The following is a 19,541-nucleotide window of genomic DNA, read 5'->3' on the forward strand; positions in this document are numbered from 1 at the left end:
TATTTGTTTTCACAGAGAACGAGTGGTCTGGATCCCGTACTGCCACAGACCCTGTTACAAGTACTGGTACAACTATTTCCAAACAAGGTTTCTCTTCTCTTTAACTACAGTAAAGCAAACATACTATTGCCAAATATATATAAATATATAAATACTAATATAAACCAGTTGCAATAAGTATAATTGAGTTTCTTTTTATTATTGTTTCAAAAACAGTAACAATAAGTCGTAATAAATGATTTTGTAATTTCAATAAAAATATATTTCTGTGTAGATTATATACAGATATATACAGATTTTATATATATATATATATATATACAGTATATATATATATATATAAAATAATTATTATTATTATACTGCTTTTTGAAACTAACCATATTGATATATATTGTTATATCTTTCAGATAAGCATGCTGCCCCTAATGCTGTTCAGGCCCATCCTGCACCTAAAACCGGCACCTACCGGCCCATCACCAAGAGTGTCTCTGATAATGGCGTATACGGTTTCAGGGTACCTGCTGCCTCTTCTCTCCCTTCTCCTCTTCCCACATCAGCATCCACACAGCAGAGATCCAGTGAAAGGGAGGCACCACAGAGAGGCAGGAGCACACCCGACATGTAAGAACCATTTTTCAGGCAAACTTTTTTTTAAGGATTTTCAGATTTGAGAAAGATTTGATCATGCATCTTACAGCAATATTTACAGACACTATTTGTTATTCTTTGCATGTCTCCCAGGAATGAGTGGGGACCTTCTGATAGAAAGGTTGACACACGAAAATACAGAGCGGAACCGAGGAGTATTTTTGACTATGAGCCGGGGAAATCATCTATTTTAGAGCAAGAAAGAACGGTAAATAATCAATGGTTTTATTATATATGTTAATATGCTATAATTTTTGGCATGAAGCTTTAAAAAGACCCAGATTGAATGAAGTGAGCTAAATACATTGAGAGCATAGTTTTAAAGGTAGATTAATTATTTATGGTTTGTTTGAAGTTAGCAGCACAAAGTCCATAAAGTTTATGAAGCAGTTTTGCATTTTCAGTTTAGTTTTTGAAGGCACAAACGTATTGATCTTAGAATTAATGCCCCATGACTTTATGGGTATAGACAGATCGTTAACCAGATGCAACTAATGAAATACTATCAATCGGTGAATCCACAGTGTCATCAGCGCTTCAGGCATGATACACCATATACTGATTGACTAAACTGAGTTGTTCTTATATATTAATGGAATTGTATTGACAATATACATGGCAACAGTTGTAGTTACATGATGAGCATTCTGTATATGTTAAAAGAATCGCCACAAACGTTGCCCTAATCGAGCGGAAGTGCTTCAGCAAGCTTGTGTAGAGTCACTCAATAGAACACATAAATTGCAGGTCCATTAGAGCGTAATGTGGTCAAGGTCACTAATAAGGTTGGAGAAACCAATTTGTTCCTATTGGAGCAGTTTGTCCTTGTGCAGTGAGCATTTGTTATGTGCTGCTGCCCTCTGCTGGATAGGGGGGGAATAAAAAACAGCCTTTGCTCTGTTGCTATTTTCAACACATTATAAAAGTTTTTAACTCTGCTGAGCTTTTCATCATTTCTTGTCAGCTGAAGACAGTTTTCATTTTACATCTGATTGTCACATTCCCATGATTACCTCAGTTCATCCCTTCCTTTCATCTTCTTCTCCCACTTGCTTTCATTCTCAACACCAGACAAGTAACTTAAGACCTGAGGACTTAGATTTAGAGAATGAGCCGTGGTATAAGTTCTTTGCTGAACTGGAGTTTGGGCGGCCGGTAAGTGTGGCTTTGGTTTGGTGCTGCTAGCATGCCGCTTGTGATTGGTGTGGGGTTGGAAAGGTCAGATACGTGCTGCACATGCCGTCGTCCCGTGATGGTCATGTCTGAAATGACTGGTTGGAATGACTTGACAATTCCGGACGCTGTAACACATACGATGGAGTTTGATAATGAGCCTCAAGTCGCTTCCTATTACCAGCATTTAAGGCTTTGATTTTTTGTTTTTTTTATGCACATTAAACTACTGTTCACTGATTATAAAATCTGTTGTGGAATTCATTTTACTATTATTTGCATGACTTTTCCTGTTTTCTGGATTTACAAACTAGATGTTTGACTTTTGTCTTATTCTTTTTGCAAGGTGTGTGTAGTTCTGTAGTCTTAGGCTTGGCGTGTTATAGATTGTGATAATGTAAAAGCAGATGTACTGCAGTATGTAGAGTTTTTGTTGCATATGTGCAACATATGTTGCAGTTTGTGGTCGTCACATTGTTCTTCAATCTCCTCCTCAGTCATGTGACTTTACTTTCTCCCTTGTTATGTCACTGTTTCTCTGCTCCTCCCCTGCTCTCTGGGTGAAGCCTCCCAAAAAACGTCTTGATTACAATCCAGAGAGCACACCTCGATTCTGCGCAGAGGTAAAGAATGAATAAATGAATCCGATTCAGTAAGTGAGTGAGTGATTAACTGCTTCACTGGCATACTATATTGACTGACTGACTGATTCACAGAGAGAGAGAGAGAGAGAGAGAGAGAGAGATGAATCAAAATAGGCTAATGCCTACCTTACCTTCTCAACCCAACCTCATTTAACATCACTTAACTTCGGTTATAACAATAAGCCCATTGTTTCAAGTGGAGCAATGCACTATTTGATCCTTGAGATATGGGACATATTAGACATCAGAACTGACTAAATAAAAGCTTATGTACAGAATAATTACTTTGGATCATTCTGTTAGTCATGTTCAGAGTTATTAATTTAATTTGCAACCTCCTGCTTCTCACAAAATGCGTGTTTTCCTTTGACAACTCTCATCACTCTGAGATACATAAATAATGTGCATTTGATTTAAAATAATAGTAATGGGCATATCAAATATGTATAAAGGCATACTTAAAATGAGGAAAACCTATTTCTTTACAAGAGTGATATAAAACGTATGCCTTTTGCCTGTATTACAGGGTATTTTTTAGTGTCTTTTTGGACACTACTTACAAGTACTGTATTTATACTGTAAAATAGCATAGAATAGTGCATAAGTACACAAATTGGGATATAGCTCATGTCATTTTATAATTTTGATTAAATAAACTTTGGCTGCATATTAGGATAGCATGGCAAATTTGTGTTAAGAACATTCTAGTGATCATCTCTGATCATTATTTAAGTGAAAATGCTGCTATTTAGAAGTAATGGCAGGTGAAAGTGCGGTACATGTTTTGTCCCATGTCTCAAGAATCAGTGTACTGCATCTACAACCACGTCAGCTTCTTTCTTTGTCATAATACATTTTTTGTCTATTATTCCATTGTTTATTTTATAATGAGACAGGAGCACTTCCATGTGTTTGTAGTAGGTGAAGGATCTATGGACATGCCCTGTACAGTATCATGTTACATTATCCTGTTTCACTCAGGGGCTTTTTTTGTCATTGTAAATATAGTTTGCTGGCTGTCAACTGGAGAAATTAATTATGAATAATGGTTAAACTGAACTGGGTAGTGAACAAGATGCAATGTTTTGCATATAACTATCACATGCAAAAGTGGTGCATCTGTGAGTGAATTTGCCCTAAAATCTCTAATGACTTTTTAAAAAAAATGAATTGCTTTCTGTGAATTGCTACTGACCACTGTAAGGAAAGAATATAACTTAGAGGCCGATGTAGTAACAGTTATGGTTTGAGGAATGCTGTAAATCCAAACAAATAATTGCTAAAAATTGTCACAGAGGCTTTGCAGCCAAATTTTGAGTTGTGTAGTGTGGTATCTGTCACTCAGAGCTGTATTTATGTTGACTAGATGTAAATGTGTCACTCTGTGGAGACATTCCTGGTACTGCATGCTTGGGCTACTTTTAAAGAGGGTTAAAAAAACGCAAGGGGCGTCTGCTGCTGGTCTGAAGAGCTGTTCCAGATAACACTGCTCAGAGCTTCAGCAAACAGGAAGATGATTATCTACTCCAGCCATGCGTACAAGGAATTCCCTGCTTTGTTCGACATAGAAACCCTTGTAAGTGATCTAATGCGTCTAGCTGTCCTGGGAATGGCAGGGCTTTTCGAGGGAGACCAAACTATGTCACCGTATCCAAACATAAGAAGTTTCACTGTTTTTAACCATTGGTATATTTGGAGAGCTCTAGGTATCAAGGATCATACTATACCGTAAGTGTGGACATTAAATGAGGAATTCACCCTGCTCTTTCTTCTTCATCTGTTTCAGACCTCCCTTTATCAGCCATCCACAGGCCTTGAAAGGCCATCAAGGTAGGTTTACTGTGTATCAATGACCCCAAAAAACATTTGGACATATGCGTCACAAACATCTATACATTTAATTTCATAGATTTTTAAAAATATCAACATTTTTAGATAAAAAAAAAAAAATCTAAAAACAGACATTTTCTCAAAACATTTTTACAATATCTTTTAACTAACTGGTCCCAATGTCATTCTCAGTGGATGTATGGAGCAGGTCATAACATTACAGAACAGGTTAAGTGTAATGTTCAGAAAATCCTTTAGCAGTGTTTTTACTCTTTTTACTTCAATGACATTGATTCTGCAGCTCTGCAAGTGATAACAAGAGGAGAAGGAAATCTGAACCTGCAGCAGCTCAGCCCAGGGTTCAGAGCAGCGTGGGCACAACACAAACATCTATGAGACCACCAGAGTTGCCCAAGAGCAGCAGCACCCAGAGGAATCCCCTCACCAGCCCCAGTTCCCCTGCCACCACCAGGACTAAAGGTAGACCTCAGACGAACAGTCACATTTGTTCACCTTATTGAAAGAATAAGCTACAGAGGAAGGTTCACTGACAATATTCATTTTGCTCCTCGCAGCACAAGCAGAATTTTAAACGACTTTCCCTTTGCATGAATAAAGTTCAATGAATTATTTAGTGTGTACAATCTTGCCACAGTGTAGTGTAGCATATCAATTGCTCCTTCTTTATTCAACGTGGGCTTGTTGATCAATATGTCTGATTTCTTTCCAGTTTTCTTCCAGGTTATTTTATAAACGTCCTTACTTGTCTCTCCCATGGATCAATTACCTTTTAATGTCTTCTCGTGTCTCTTTTTTTACCATGCTGCTTGTGGTGGATATCAAAGGTGGGGATGTGAGCTATATGCACACAGCACATTTAAATGGTCAAAACCATGCTACCTCAGAATCCACATATCAAAACAAAGAGCAAAATGGGGACAGTTTTATGGCTGTCTCAGCTCTCTCAGATGGGTTCTCCAGCCTCCCTGAAGGCTGGAAAAGGGCCCAAGAGAACGCAGAAGACTGGATGATCACAGAAGAGACCTCGTCTAAGCTCAAATCCTGGAGTTGTGACGATCTCCTGTCTGAGGGGAGGGGAAAAGAAGTGCAAACCCGTTCAGAAAGCATCGGTTCATTGTTGCACAACGGGGAAGTAGAGGCATCACAATGCAATGACGTCCGAGAGTCTGAGGATCTTAGGGAGAAGACCAGGCACCACTCAGCCCACAATGCACCAGGCTTCCTCAAACTCTACAAGAAGATGCATCACATCAACCGGCAAGAACTGATAAACTCTACCGTGATCTGCTCTGTGAAAGCCAGGATCCATAAGTATGAGAGCGAACAGCGGAAGGACAGATGCACTGGCAACAAGGGCTGTAGCGAAGCGGTGCCTAGGAACATGGTGCACAACAGGATTTCTGAATATGAGAGTCTGATCCAGAAGTCCAAATCCATGCCAAATCTTGGAGATGAGTGCCTGATCAGGGGTTCTTTTAGGAGGATCAGCAGCCCCAAGCGTAGCCTCTCTATTGAGTCATTACTGGATGAAGAACCACCAGCCAGGAATCCCCCTGAAGGACGGCCTCAATACCCCAAGATAAACACCCATGTGCCAATCCACATCCAAGTAACCAGTGACCAATTACAAAACTCTGCCATGCACAATGACTACTCAGACAGTGAACATGATGCTGTAGTGTCTGATCTTAGTGACTTCATCCAGATTGAGGGCTCATCCTTCTGCAGCGAGAGGGAGTTCGACCTGTGTTCATTTGCCTCCTCAGAGAGCTTTTGCGGATCGGGGCACCAACATCATTATCACAGGCAGCTTGTGAGCTCCTGCAAGGGCCGCTGCCCGGCTTCCTACACACGTTTCACCACTATGATCAAGCACGAGAGGGCCAAGCAGGACCGGAAACAACATTTGCGGGTAGAGGAATCTGAGTTTGGCCTCAGCAAGCTTGCCTTCCTGGTCAGCCCAGTGCCTTTCCGCCGGAAGAACCTGTCACCTTTGAGTTTTTCCCGAATACCAAACTCCAAGAGCTGCATGTATGATGCTCTAGATTCTGCCCTAAAAGACATCTACGACCACATCCGCACTGAGAAACGCAGGGGTAGCCTGCCGGACAACACCATCCTCCATAGGTTGTTGGTGGAGTTGCTTCCCGACATTCCTGAGAGGAATTCCTCTCTGCACGCGCTTGGGAGAGGAAGCCCTACAATTCAACTTCGCTCTTACCACCCACAGCCAGATGGCATGCCCAGCCAGGACACTCACCAACCTGAGTACTCACACCTGTCCCATAGTGCCTCTCACAACCATATAGACAGCAACAACAACCAGAGGAACCACAACTCTGAATTCTGCTATCAAGGTGGACCCTTGTCTAAATACCCTTCGTCTCCTGTGTTTGAGTTCTGCTCCTCCACCATTGCATTGTTCCATCTGTGTTTGTTAATGTGCTTGCTTAGAGCAGTGATGTCCCAACCTGCTCCAGCAGGGCCAGCATTCTGCAGAGTTTAGCTCCAACTTGCCCCAACACATCTGCATGGAAGATTCAGGTAAGCCTGAAGACCTTGATGAGCAGGTTCAGGTGTGTTTAATTGGGGTTGGAGCTAAACTCTGCAGGACAGTGGCCATCCAGAAGTAGGATTGGACACCCCTGGTTTAGAGAAAGGAATCATTATGTTGTAAGGAGTATCAGAGAGCATGACTCATTCCCACATCCTCTGCTTCATCAGTCTTTTATTTGCTCATTTTATCAAATTGTCCTTTTTTTCTTATTTTTCCCCCAAACAAGTTATTTTCCTACTCCATTTACAATACCTTTATGTATTTGGTAGATGCTTTTATGCATTTAAGGTATATATTTTATTAGGTTCATGCATTGTCTGGGTATCAAGACACTAGAGGAACACTACTTTGTGTGTGGGCTTGCCACAAAAGAAATGTAACTTTGTAAAGTTTCAGTCTATATAAATAGCTTTAGACAGATGACTTGAGCAGCTGAAGCATGCAATCTAAAAACAGATTTGAGATTTTATTGGCCTGGGAAGAAACATACTCTCTTATCAGTGTTAACACAGTTCACTCACAGTGTCGGAATATGATGGTGATGAGATCAGCCTCAGTACCTAAAGTTTTAGTTTATTTGTTTTGTGAGAAGGTCAATGTTTATGATTTTTTTAACCATAAAGACATTCAACACTGTATACTTTTGCATAGTTAATAGTGTTTATAAATGAAGACCGTTCAGACCAAGGGGGCTTGCCTGCACTTGGCACAGTTGCCAGCTAACCATTTGCGGTTCTAGTATAAATACGCATGGTCTAAACTGGGGATCTGAGTGGATGGGTATAACATAACTTCTGAGATGATTCTTGGAAGTTGACTTCATTATTATGGACAATAAAATATGTATATATTCTTTCTTATTTACAATATTTACTTTTAATTTGCCAATAAAATATGTATATATTCATATTTCCTTTTTTTCTTTTCTTTTGTGTGCATTTCTCTCATCAAGCCCCAAATCATTACTTCCTTTGCTTGTGCTTGTTCCCATGCATGTAATAGAGTTGGATCTCTGTGAGACTTGTCTTTGAATCGGTTGACTTCTCTGTTCTCTCTAGATCAGGACACATCCAGAGAATACTCTTACCCTGATGTGGGCAGCCACACACAGCAAAGCAGAAGACAAACCCCTGAAGTCAGAGAGGTAAGGGAATATGCTTCGGTCAAATTGTGAATAAACCCACATAATGAGAAGATGTATTAAAGTTTGATTGCTCTGCTTCGTTCACTTGACAGAAACTGCCAGCCAGAGCAATATATGACTTCAAAGCACAGACAGCGAAGTAAGAACAACTTGCAAACCATGTCACCGGTTTCTGTTCTTATTGCATTTGATGTGCTACAATCAACGAGTACATTTTCATATATTATTTATGTCTTTCCTTTGAATGTCTTTCATTTTGTTATTTCCCCAAGTGGAATATAGTTAACTTAATATTTTTTCCTTCCAGAGAGCTGACATTTAAGAAAGGAGAGACGGTATACATAACTCGGCAGATAGATAATAACTGGTATGAGGGAGAATATCGTGGCCATGTGGGCATCTTCCCCATCTCATATGTTGAGGTGCGTACTTTATTGATAAATAATTAGCTAATAGAAACACTATATATTTATACTGTTAATTATTGTTTTTCTTATTAACTATCTTCTGAAGTTGCATCTTCTTATCTTCTTGTCTCTTCACAGAAAATCCCTCCTTCAGAGAGACATCAGCCAGCGAGACCTCCTCCTCCAGCCCAAAACAGAGAAATTGGAGAAGCAATTGCCCGCTACAACTTTAATGCTGATACTAATGTGGAACTTTCATTAAGAAAAGTAAACATTTTCTTAGTACTGATGTCATAAATATGATTTAATGTCAGCAACTGCTCATTAATCCACTCCTTAAAGGGATAGTTTACACCAAAATGAAAATTGTGTCATCACTTGCTCACCCTCGAGTTGTTCCATGAGTTGTTCAATGTTGGCAATCAAACTGTCTGGTTAGCAACATTCTTCAAAATATCTTCTTTTGTGTTCAACAGAAGAAAGAAACTCATACAGGTCTGGAACAACTTGAGGGTGAACATTTTTGGGTGAACTATTCCTTTAATGTCTCTTACCACTTTAAGAGCATGGGCCCCATCTTGTACCAAGCGCAATTGACTTTGTACACCGACGCATATATCATTCCTATTTTGCACCCGACACACAGAGGACTTTTCCCTCCACAGACGCACGTCGGTAAATTAGGGAATGAACTTGCGCTCCCGTGGGGCGGTTCAGTGAAAAGAGGAGGCGTGTTCCGTCGCAAACGTTCCCTGGTGCTATTTTGCAGTTTCAGAAAACAATTCCGCCACAGACCAGGAAAAACCTAGTCTAAAGTCAGTGGCGCGTTATTCAGATGCTATTTTAAGGGCGCATGCTTGGCCATGATGTAGCGTGTGCACAATGCGCATACACTTTGCTTCTCTCATCTACACAGACGCATGCAGCAGTTCCCATTTTTTCAAACCATACATAATTACAAGGAAAAATATTACCACACAAGGGAAATCATTGTGGTGTCCATGAAGATGTGAAAAAATAGGCATAAATCTAGCTTACACATTTACCCAAATTATTATACGCCTTATTTAATTATTTAACCGAAGCTAATTTGGGTGGGTTTCTACCATCCCCATACAATGTATGCTCTGTCTTTTATGGCCCTGGCAAGAACGTTGGTCTCCTCGGCTGTGAACCGCTCCTGGCGTGCGCCTGGCAAATCCCCCATTATAATAGCAATCCGCCATGGAACAAACGCGCCTGCTTTTAAAGGGAATGTGAGATGACGCTCTGATTGGTTTATTTCACGTTACGCCCAAACCACAATGAGTAATGTAGCTACTTCAGACCAACCTATTTTAGATTTGCGAGATCCGCCCACAAAGTTACTTGCGTTCGCGTTTGATACTTGCGTTTCAGATCGTTAAAATAGGGCCCCATGTCTTTTGCTAAATAATTCTCTATTTTACTGAATGCTAATGTTCTGAACTCTAACATTGTGCTTTAACCAAATAAGAAGAAAGTGCCAAGACATAAAACACCTTAAAAAAACAAAGCTTTTGCCCCAGCCAGCCACCACTTCATCACACAGTTGTATACTAAATATCAAATTCGTTCTATTTGGTTATAATTTTGTCATTTTGCACTGCATTTTTGCTTTCAATCCACCAGATATACCACCTTATATCTTGTGTTGGTGTCTTCCAGGGCGAGCGTGTTGTTCTGTTGCGGCAGGTGGATAAGAACTGGTTTGAGGGCAAGATCCCTGGTACAAACAAACAAGGGATTTTTCCAGTGTCTTATGTGGACGTCGTTAAGAAGACCACAGTACAAAGTACTGGTCAGCCTCCTGGGCCCAATATACCCACCAGCTACTGCAGTGACAGACTGAACAGTAGGGTATGTTTTCAGCTGCAATTTTACCCACAAATGTACTGAAAGGGTTTAAAACACAACAGTTTAAGGGTCTAAAAATGATCACATATTACAGTCTCATGAGGTTTTAATCATTGTGACTAAAGATATCTGAATTTCAGGGAACTTATCCACAAAATATATACTCTGATCCAGTTAAGTGACTTTATGATCTTATCTAGATGAATACTGACTTATACTTTAAATACAATACCGACAAACGGTGGCGTCAGAGGCAGTAAAACCTCTCATTTATATCATGTTACTCATATTGCCATAGGTCATGTACAGCACTATCAGTGTCAACAAGGTGGCAAGTACAAAATTAATCCTTTCTCAGATGGCAACTGTCCCAATGCCAAAATAGATCACCTCTGTCATCTTTAGATTACCTTTGGCTTGTTGTGTAAGATAAGCCTGAGTTTAGATTAAATGCCCTTGAGTTGTAATTCCATCTAAAGAACAAAGAAGTAAAGGCTTATTCCTTCGCTCACATGAGCCGAGTTCAGCAGGATTAGATCAGATTTATCACACATCCTGCCAGTATCCAGTATAGGCTAATTAAAACGTGGACATGACCTGCTGTGCTATACATGTGCTACTCGGCTCTTGCTGTTACTGAAAGGGATGTTCTGTAAAGGTGAACTAATGTGACTGGACTGCACTAGTAACTTGCTTTTTCTTATTATAGCAAACATTGTACCAAATACAACTTTGTGCTACATACACAGACACCATAAAGTATTTGGACACTTAAGTCACACACAAAAGGTGTAATATTATTGCATTAGATAACACAATATCAAACCAATGTCATTTATCTATTACTGTTTATTCTTATCTAATGGACGCTGAGTCTGGAAATAAAGTTGAATTGAATTGAATGGAAAATATAGTATATATATATATAATAAAATATAAATATAAAATAAATACAGTAATACTGTGAATCTTATTACAATTTAAAATTACTGTTTTGTATTTTTATATATTTTAAAATGTAATTTATTCCTGTGATGGCTAAGCAGAGCTGGTTACTATTTTTGTGTAAACTGTGATATTGAACAAAAAGTTCGAAGGAAATAGAAATGTTTTGCCACAAAGTAAAAGTCTTACAAAAATCATACTGATCCCAAACGTTTGAACAGTTGTGAACTGTTTAGAATTAAGCGTGTTTAGACACTTTCTAGTTGTCAAACGTTAGTGCGCGGCTTATATTTGTAAAAACATTTTTTGAGGAATTCACAAATACACACATAATTGTCCAGAAAATGTCTTTCTAGCTCATTTTTGTTCAGTGACTTTTTTTACTTTAAATTTTACCAAAGAGTGCTTGAAAAGCATTGTGCACTGGGGAGGACAGGATACTCTAATAGCTGGTTTATAGTTACATTTGCTATGACCTCTCTCAGTGACCTTGTTGTTGTTTCCACCTCACAAATCAGTATAGACAGAGAATCTACTCTAAAAATGATTAATTATGGCATATCCTCCCTTGTAGTTCATGTCTTTTGTCTTAGGCCTGTTTCCCACATACTGTGTCTGCGGAGCCTTTACAGTACTTGAGTGCTTGACTGCAACAAGCTTTCACAATGACAGCATTTCTGCTATGTAGCAGAGCTATGGCTGTATACTGAAAATAAAGTGACTTCTAGGATATTATATTAAGAATTTCTTTTGACAGTGGGCATTAATTATATGAAATCTAATTTACATGATGAGTGGGATTATATTTACATCCAAATAGTAAATAATCTACTCATAATGGAACTCAAACACAAACTGAATACTAAATAGAAAGTGCTGTTTTTGTACCATGCTTTTCTAGGTAGCATTTTCTCGTAACAATTCACTTTCACTTCTCTTATTTTCCAGCGAGTATCATCACTATCACTTTCTGTTTCTCCTCTCTCCTTCTTTCTCTTAAGCTGTCATCTGCACGTACCCTCTACAACTCTCCATCCCCAACTGTCCGTCCATTCTCCTCATCCTCTCCTAGTCCACAAAGAGCTGCACACCTACAGGCCATCACCAGCGAGTGGTTGGCCCTCACTCTGGGTCTGTCTCCTTCAGGAACCCCTGCCCCTACACCTCCACCTTTCCCTTCCAATTTCCAGCCATACTATGAAGTGTTGGACTCTGCCATCTCCCCTTCTCCCGCATCCTCCATGCTGAGCCGCTCTCCTGCCCTCACTCCTCGCAACTTCACTCCTGCGCTCAAAGAGGGCCACTTCATTCCCATCTCCTCCCCAAAATCTTACATGTCCCCCGAACCCAGCCTGTCACCTCAACCTTATCTAACCTCCACCTCCTTCACTCCTTCGCCCACCTCACCCTCATTTGACGCCAGCCCCAGGTCTGGCAGTGTCATAGAGATCCTCTCCAGTCAAAAATCAGATTTACCCGAGAAGGAACAACAGTTGTTCTCAGATTACCATTATAAACCTGACCAGACAGACCCCCCTAAATTGCGTAGCCCTATTGACTTGGTTGTTTTTGACGCCCACGAATCCCCGTTGGATATTCTGCCATCAAAAGAACCCGAGGATGATATATGTGAGGAGTTAGTTTCAATCATTAAAGCCAGCCAATCAAAGGGCACGTTCGAAGAAGAGGAGGGATTTAATTGCCAGGAACCAGATATAATGGAAAAGCTACCCAGACTGTTTATAGAGGAAGAGCCAAAAGAAGACAACAGCTTCTTAAATGAACCCCTGACATCAAATACGTTTTCTCCAGTCCAACCCGCCCAGAGTGAAGGGTCAGATATTGAGGTAGTGCTTGCAGTGTGGTTATACTGCCCAAATGAAAAGCCAAAATGAATTTCCTTAAAGGAGAAGAGTTTAATGTTTTAGATGACCAAATATTAAAGGAGTAGTTCACCCAAAAATTTAAATTCTGTCATCATCTGGTCACCCACATATTGTTCCAACCCCATAACTCTAAACCCGTAAGATCATAAATTAATCTTCAGAAAATAAATTAAGAATTTTTTTAATGAAACCTGGGAGGTTTCTGTGCCTCCCATTGAAAGTCCAGGTAACCAAAACTTAGAATATCTAAAAAAAGGTCATAAAGGTGTTGTGAAATGAATCCATAGGAATTGAGCGTTTAATCCAAGTCTTGTGAAAAGATATGATCATTTTATATGCTGAACAGATTTAACTTTGGCTTTTGTTTAAATCTAAACAATGATCGACACATACATAGAGCACAAAACATGTGTGTTGCACGAGATTCAATGAGGTTTGTTGTTGCACGACATGCATGTGACGCATACACATGCATCTGGTTTTACCATAGATGATGCACTCTATGTGTTCTTCCGAATTAAAATTTTTGGGTGAACTATCCCTTTAAATTAAATGATTTCGGAACAAACAATGGAAGATGGGTGGAATGCTCAGATTCTTATTAATTTCAATGATCATAATTTTTGCAGTTCTTTTTGGTGACGTTAATGGCAGAAAAAATGCACACTTTAAACCTTTAAACCCTGAAGCATCTGTAAAGAATTACAAACATATCTTTAGCATGTATAGCTGTTTTAGTCTCCACATTAGCAGGGTGAAGTTTCCCAGAATGCCTCTCCATATGTCTCTCCCTCCCCTGTCCTCACAGATATCATTGCAGTTCACACAGCCCTCATCGGCTAAGTACTCTCCCCCTTCCCCGCGCTACACCCCCCCATTGCCTGGGGTTTCACAGTCGCCCCCTCTCTCTGCCAAACTGTTCTCTCGACAGGACCTCCGCTCCCCAAAGGTCAAGGTAAAGACAAGCTGCTTGCTAGTGACTGTCGTAGTGCTAATCATCCTCCACCCTGCCCTTTAGTCTTGCCAATCCGTAATACAGACACTAACATTCCCTATTAAAGTGACCTATATAACTTAAAGCACTTAATCCTTGCAGTATGTATTTCCATGAAAGATTTATTGCACCACAGTGTGCACGATTCATAAATAATTCTCAAAACAATGTAGTTCATATGTTTGGCATGCAGTAAATTATTTCAGTTACATGGGAGGCTAGAATCATAATTATTAGTAGGTCGTAGACATATTTAAATCACCCAACCCTTTTTAATTCAATACTCACAACCCCAGGATCCTTTAAATTTGCTTGATAGGCCTTCCCCTGTTAGTTCTGTCCACTGGCATGGGAGGGAACAAACGAACAAGCAGCGCTCATTATGGATGGTTGGGCAACTGAGTAAATAATGAGACATTTAGACCAAAAATAAAGTATATTCACTCATTAATGTTAATCCGTCTATTTAATATATAGACTACCATTCAAAAGTCGAGGTTGGTAAGATTAATGTTTTTGAAAAAAGTCTCTTATGCTCACCAAGGTCATATTTATTTAATTTCTTATGATTATCAATGCTGAAAACAGTTGTGCTGCTTAATAATTTTGTGAAAACCACAATATATTTTCAGGACTCTTTGATTAACATTAAAGGGGGGGGGGGGGTGAAATGCTCATTTTCACTCAATCTCCTGTTAATCTTGAGTACCTATAGAGTAATATTGCATCCTTCATATCTCCAAAAAGTCTTTTGTTTTATTATATTTTTAATTGAAAGATTGGCTGTACCGAGTCTTTCCGGAAAAAAACGAGCGGCTGGGGGCGGGCCGTGTGGGCGAAGCTAAAGCTGTGCTAACGCGCCGAGCTAACAACACACAGAGACATTTGTTCAACAGTTTTACTCACCGTTCCAACGCACGACCGCAAACCTTTATCATTGTGACTGCTCAAGCATTAGACGATCTGCAAATCCGTCGATCTGGGCTTAGTTTATAAAACAATCATCGTCGAAATGCAGGGAACAACAGTCTTACACAACTCCGTTTATGCTCAGGAAAACAAACTCCATCCACGGGTGCCTTAACGCTGGGTTCTTTGGGAATCTGTGCAGGGTTGTCTTGCCCTGGCAACCAAAAACACACTTCTTTGGTGACATTGACTTCCCAAAAGCCGGGCAGGGCGCTTTGATGGCGAACTGCTTTTGCTCTCTCGCTCTGTTCTACGAGTGCGCGCGCGCCCGCGATCTTACCGGAGAAGTGCCCTTAGGACCCATATAAGGAAATTCCGCTCTATCTTACGTAAGACAGAGCCATACTCGAAAAAAACTTTCCGAAACTTGTGACAAACCGGAAGGAGTATTTTTGGAACAAAAATACTCCTTCAAACGTACAACTTAGTTTTTGAAACTTTGTCCATGTTTAGCATGACTCTTTACCAGTGAAAAAAAACTCAGTATGCATGAAATAGCATTTCACCCCCCCTTTAAGTTCAATTGAATTTTTTTTGTAGCAATGTAAAAGTCTTTACTGTCACTTTCAATCAATTTACTGCGTCCTTGCTGAGTTTTATCTTACTGACCCCAAACTTTTGAACGGTTTTGTATATTTTTGTAACTTGTGTTTGTATATGACTGCACATAACCCTCATTTCAGCTTCTCCTGGTTCTGGTTCTTTCAGTCTGTGTTAAGGCGTGATGTTGTGATTGTTGGTAAGCCCCCTCGTAGCCCTGTGATGTCTAGGAGGTCCTGCGGATCGCCTGTTAGAGGTCAAAACTTGTCACCGTCTCATAGGGTAGGGAGTATGTGCACCTTGTGTGACTCAAGGGAAATTCAGTTTTCTCTCATTTCAAAGTATCCCTGCACAACGCATAATGTCATTCACTGTATTTGACCTGGGAATTCACTGATTTAAGTGCAATTCTTTCCATTTTTGCTGCTATAGCTGGATATAATGATATTATGATAGAGTATAAACTGCCATATTATATATTTTTGTCAGCGTCTGGTCACATGATGCTTCAGTATGCAGCAATATTCAACATACAGTACAATATGGAGGAATGCTGAGTCATGAATGAGGGATACTCTTAACACCATGGCCTTGTCTGTTTATGCATTAGTGCATTTTGTGGTCAAGAAAATAACATTTAATTCCTAACAGTGCTGTAGAGTGATAACATTTTGTTTGTTCTGCATGTGGAAATGTGTCTGAAAGTGTTTTTCCTGCATGTCCATGACTTCTTGGATCACAAACAGTGGATTTTGACAGCCTTTCTTGTTTGTTTTTTGTGTGGCTCAAAGCAGCTGAAGAGATTGGCTTGCTCATGCAGCATTGGTTTAAGCCATGTACTGTATTGAGATTGTTTGGGGTGTCTGGATTACTCTTGGGAATGTCCCAATGATCTTTCCTGTGTACACAGCTTAAACAAGGTGTACTCCCCAGGGCCAGGCAAGCAGCCTATTCCCCACATTTCCTTCCAAAAAAGGGGAGTACAGTCCTCGTTTTCAGGATTTAAGGCATTTCTCAACCGTTTCTAAATCCATAAACACATTTTAGAAAATGTGTTGTTTGATGGCTTAGAAACCCTGAATTTGAGCCCCGGTAGTCCTGGATCTCATACGTATTTGACAAAAATGCAATTTCTCTTTTTTTTAAATCTGTATTTAATCACGTTTGTGGGTTTGATCATGAACATAGTTCAGATACACAGCTGATCCAGGTCTGGCCTCAGGCTTTGCATTAATGGTTCTCATTGAGCACAGTGGAACTCACAGTGTTCTCAGCATCAGATACAGCAGAATGAGAGACAGAAACATTTAAATGGCCTTTCATGGTTTCTCTTTTTCAGTCCCAAAGACAAGCATATGTTCATGATCCGCTTCAAGGTGTTGGAGAAGCGTGAGTATCTTATTCAAATAGGTAACATTACTTTATTTTGGGATTTGGCCAGTATATTACTTAATATAACCTAATGTTGAATACACACTTAAAGAGCCTTTCCTCTTGCAGATTTCAAGCCCTGTATAACTACATGCCACGAAATGAAGATGAGCTGGAACTGAAGGAGGGGGATGTTGTTGATGTCATGGAGAAGTGTGATGATGGATGGTTTGTGGGTAAGACTGTAAACTCTCATTTTTAATAATGTTGCTTGTTACTACACAACTTGTTACTGTTTTAGTGATGTTCACTTATTTGCCACTAGCTGGCGCTATTCTCCAACAAGAAAAAAAAAAAAATACTGTCAACAATGGCCAATGGATTTATGGATAAATAAATAGAGGGATCCGTACTAAAATATTGTTTTGCCTAATACTTAGATATTAGATAGATTCACTTTGATGTCTGCCTCATTCTATATATATATTTTTTTAGGAACGTGCAGGAGAACCAAATTTTTCGGAACCTTTCCTGGGAACTATGTGAAGCGGCTATAAATGGACTCTTCTAATACACATCTCTGATGGTCATACATATACTGTGGAGAGATGGACAATGTCACCTACAGCTTCCTGCTGGAAATAGCATGACATGTTCCAGTCATCAACCTGTTGGACTGATGGAAACAGAAGCCAATGGCCTTGAAGGGGGTTATTGCACCATTCATGTAATTTGGCTTAAATATGTTGAAACCATTATGTTAATTAGGAATTTCAGTAAATGCTTTAAAACATTTGGTTGCCTACATTTTTCTCATAGTTGAAAAAATCTGTACGCTTACCGTCTAGTTAAGCTGATGAATTTTAAACAATATGAGTACTCAAGTGCCCTGTTTATCTTCATTGGAGGGGTGAAATACAGGTGAGGAATGATCTACTGGTGCCCTTCTGTACACTGGACCTGATGTCTGATCTGATCTAGACCGTATAGATTGATGAGCAGTATTGCAGTGTCATGTTTGCGTCAGGCTGTGGATATTAACCATTCCTGCCTACATGTATGTTTTTAGTATGAAAAGTCTCTTGTTCAGAAGAATGACCTCCGGTTTTCTAGGGCTCTATGTTCTTCCTCCAGACATTCCTTTAAGCATTTGAAGGATTTTACAGAGAAGAGAAAAATATTTTTGATGTTTTTCAATCTAAAGAGAGAAAGTTTTTAAGAATGCAGTACCCCTTACAAAAGGCGTTTTGGCAAAAGTGGGCATGTTAACCGTCGTAAACTGACTCTTATTAATGTCTCTACTGCCTATAATAAATATTTCTGTGTTGGGTGACCTTGCACATCACTTTTGGTTTACACTGTAATCTATTTATGGCCAATAAGAGGAGCACATGATGTCATAATTACTAAACTGCAATTGGCAGCCATGTATTTTGTATATGTCGTCTTCCGATTCTTCACATTGGTTCAATTTGAGTGAGGAAATGTACGTGAAAATCTATTTTTGTTTATTTGATCATTCAGCAAACATTTTTCATTATGATATACTTAATATATTGTTATTTGTTCACTTTCTATGTCTTTGATCTGTTCAGCACAGTGAGTACACTCTCACATTCAAATGTTCTATCTTCCTGTGAGACTGTATGACTAACAGTTTTATTCCAGTCGGTAAAGCAAGAAATGTAAATGCGTCAGTCAATAGAAACATGAACCAATAATATATGTAACTTAGGCAATATTATACCTCATGGAATTATGCAGTCTCTGTGTTGTCACTATGCTTAATGTACCAGTAACATCCTGCGCATGTTGTTTCATAAAGAACTGCTCGTCAGTGCAAACTCATTATTGTACCAGTATGAGAATTTATTAAGAGATGCGTATGGTTGTACAGAGCAATATTTCCACCTGGCTCTGAGCTGTCACCAAGTCTTCCTGTTCAGAAGTGAAGTTAACTGGGCTGTTCCTGGTGCATAATTCTACTACGTCATTTATGTGATAACATGGATACTTTACATTTTTAATAATGCATGTTTCAGAAACAAATGTTTATAAAGTACAGAACACTGTGATATGTTCATTCATTTAAACCTAGTATAATTCTGCCATTGAACATTTGGTGCTAGAGTGTGTGATGGATTCTGATTGGATAAAAACGGACTAATTTCACCGGTCAAGAATAGACAGAATATCACATCACTGAATTATATAAAGACATGACATGCAAAGTGCTAAACTATTGCTGCTGGTAAATCAACATGTCCATCCATTTGTTAATACACCAAAAATATATAGAATTAGACTCTACAATAAGTAAAAGCAATCAATGTTTTTAAAGTCTTTCTTTGCTTTTTCTTTCTCTGTGCAAAAGTACATAAATAAAGTCATATATTTTCTCAGTGGGATTCATAGTCTCCGTAAGGATAATTGTGCCATCCTGGACATCATCCTTCTGTTAGCAATCTAGTCCCTGCAGACCGTCCAGTCTATAAACAGCCACATCGTGTCCTGGAGTTGTCCCTCCTGCTGCC

At 39.4% G+C, this 19,541-nt stretch overlaps 1 protein-coding gene across 2 annotated transcripts in view; it reads left to right on the forward strand.

Annotated features, from left to right (window-relative positions):
• Positions 1-18,856, forward strand: part of sorbs2b (sorbin and SH3 domain containing 2b) — a 35,665-nt gene extending 16,809 nt beyond the window's left edge. Inside the window, exons 10-28 of one of the 2 annotated variants that reach the window (XM_081383035.1) lie at positions 16-87; positions 411-624; positions 745-859; positions 1,723-1,806; positions 2,391-2,447; positions 4,255-4,298; positions 4,600-4,778; positions 5,144-6,676; positions 7,935-8,020; positions 8,113-8,159; positions 8,328-8,442; positions 8,566-8,694; positions 10,114-10,305; positions 12,249-13,094; positions 13,942-14,088; positions 15,805-15,918; positions 16,976-17,025; positions 17,137-17,243; positions 17,503-18,856. In XM_081383035.1, the coding sequence (XP_081239161.1) occupies positions 16-87; positions 411-624; positions 745-859; positions 1,723-1,806; positions 2,391-2,447; positions 4,255-4,298; positions 4,600-4,778; positions 5,144-6,676; positions 7,935-8,020; positions 8,113-8,159; positions 8,328-8,442; positions 8,566-8,694; positions 10,114-10,305; positions 12,249-13,094; positions 13,942-14,088; positions 15,805-15,918; positions 16,976-17,025; positions 17,137-17,243; positions 17,503-17,564 (4,193 nt within the window). In that variant the 3' untranslated portion in view covers positions 17,565-18,856. The remainder of the gene's footprint in view (positions 1-15; positions 88-410; positions 625-744; positions 860-1,722; positions 1,807-2,390; positions 2,448-4,254; positions 4,299-4,599; positions 4,779-5,143; positions 6,677-7,934; positions 8,021-8,112; positions 8,160-8,327; positions 8,443-8,565; positions 8,695-10,113; positions 10,306-12,248; positions 13,095-13,941; positions 14,089-15,804; positions 15,919-16,975; positions 17,026-17,136; positions 17,244-17,502) is intronic. The other variant, XM_081383034.1, reaches the window with a different exon arrangement.
• Positions 18,857-19,541: the final 685 nt, after the last annotated feature.

This window comes from Scardinius erythrophthalmus (assembly GCF_964197995.2).
Source record: "Scardinius erythrophthalmus genome assembly, chromosome: 13".
NCBI classification, from domain to species: domain Eukaryota; kingdom Metazoa; phylum Chordata; class Actinopteri; order Cypriniformes; family Leuciscidae; genus Scardinius; species Scardinius erythrophthalmus.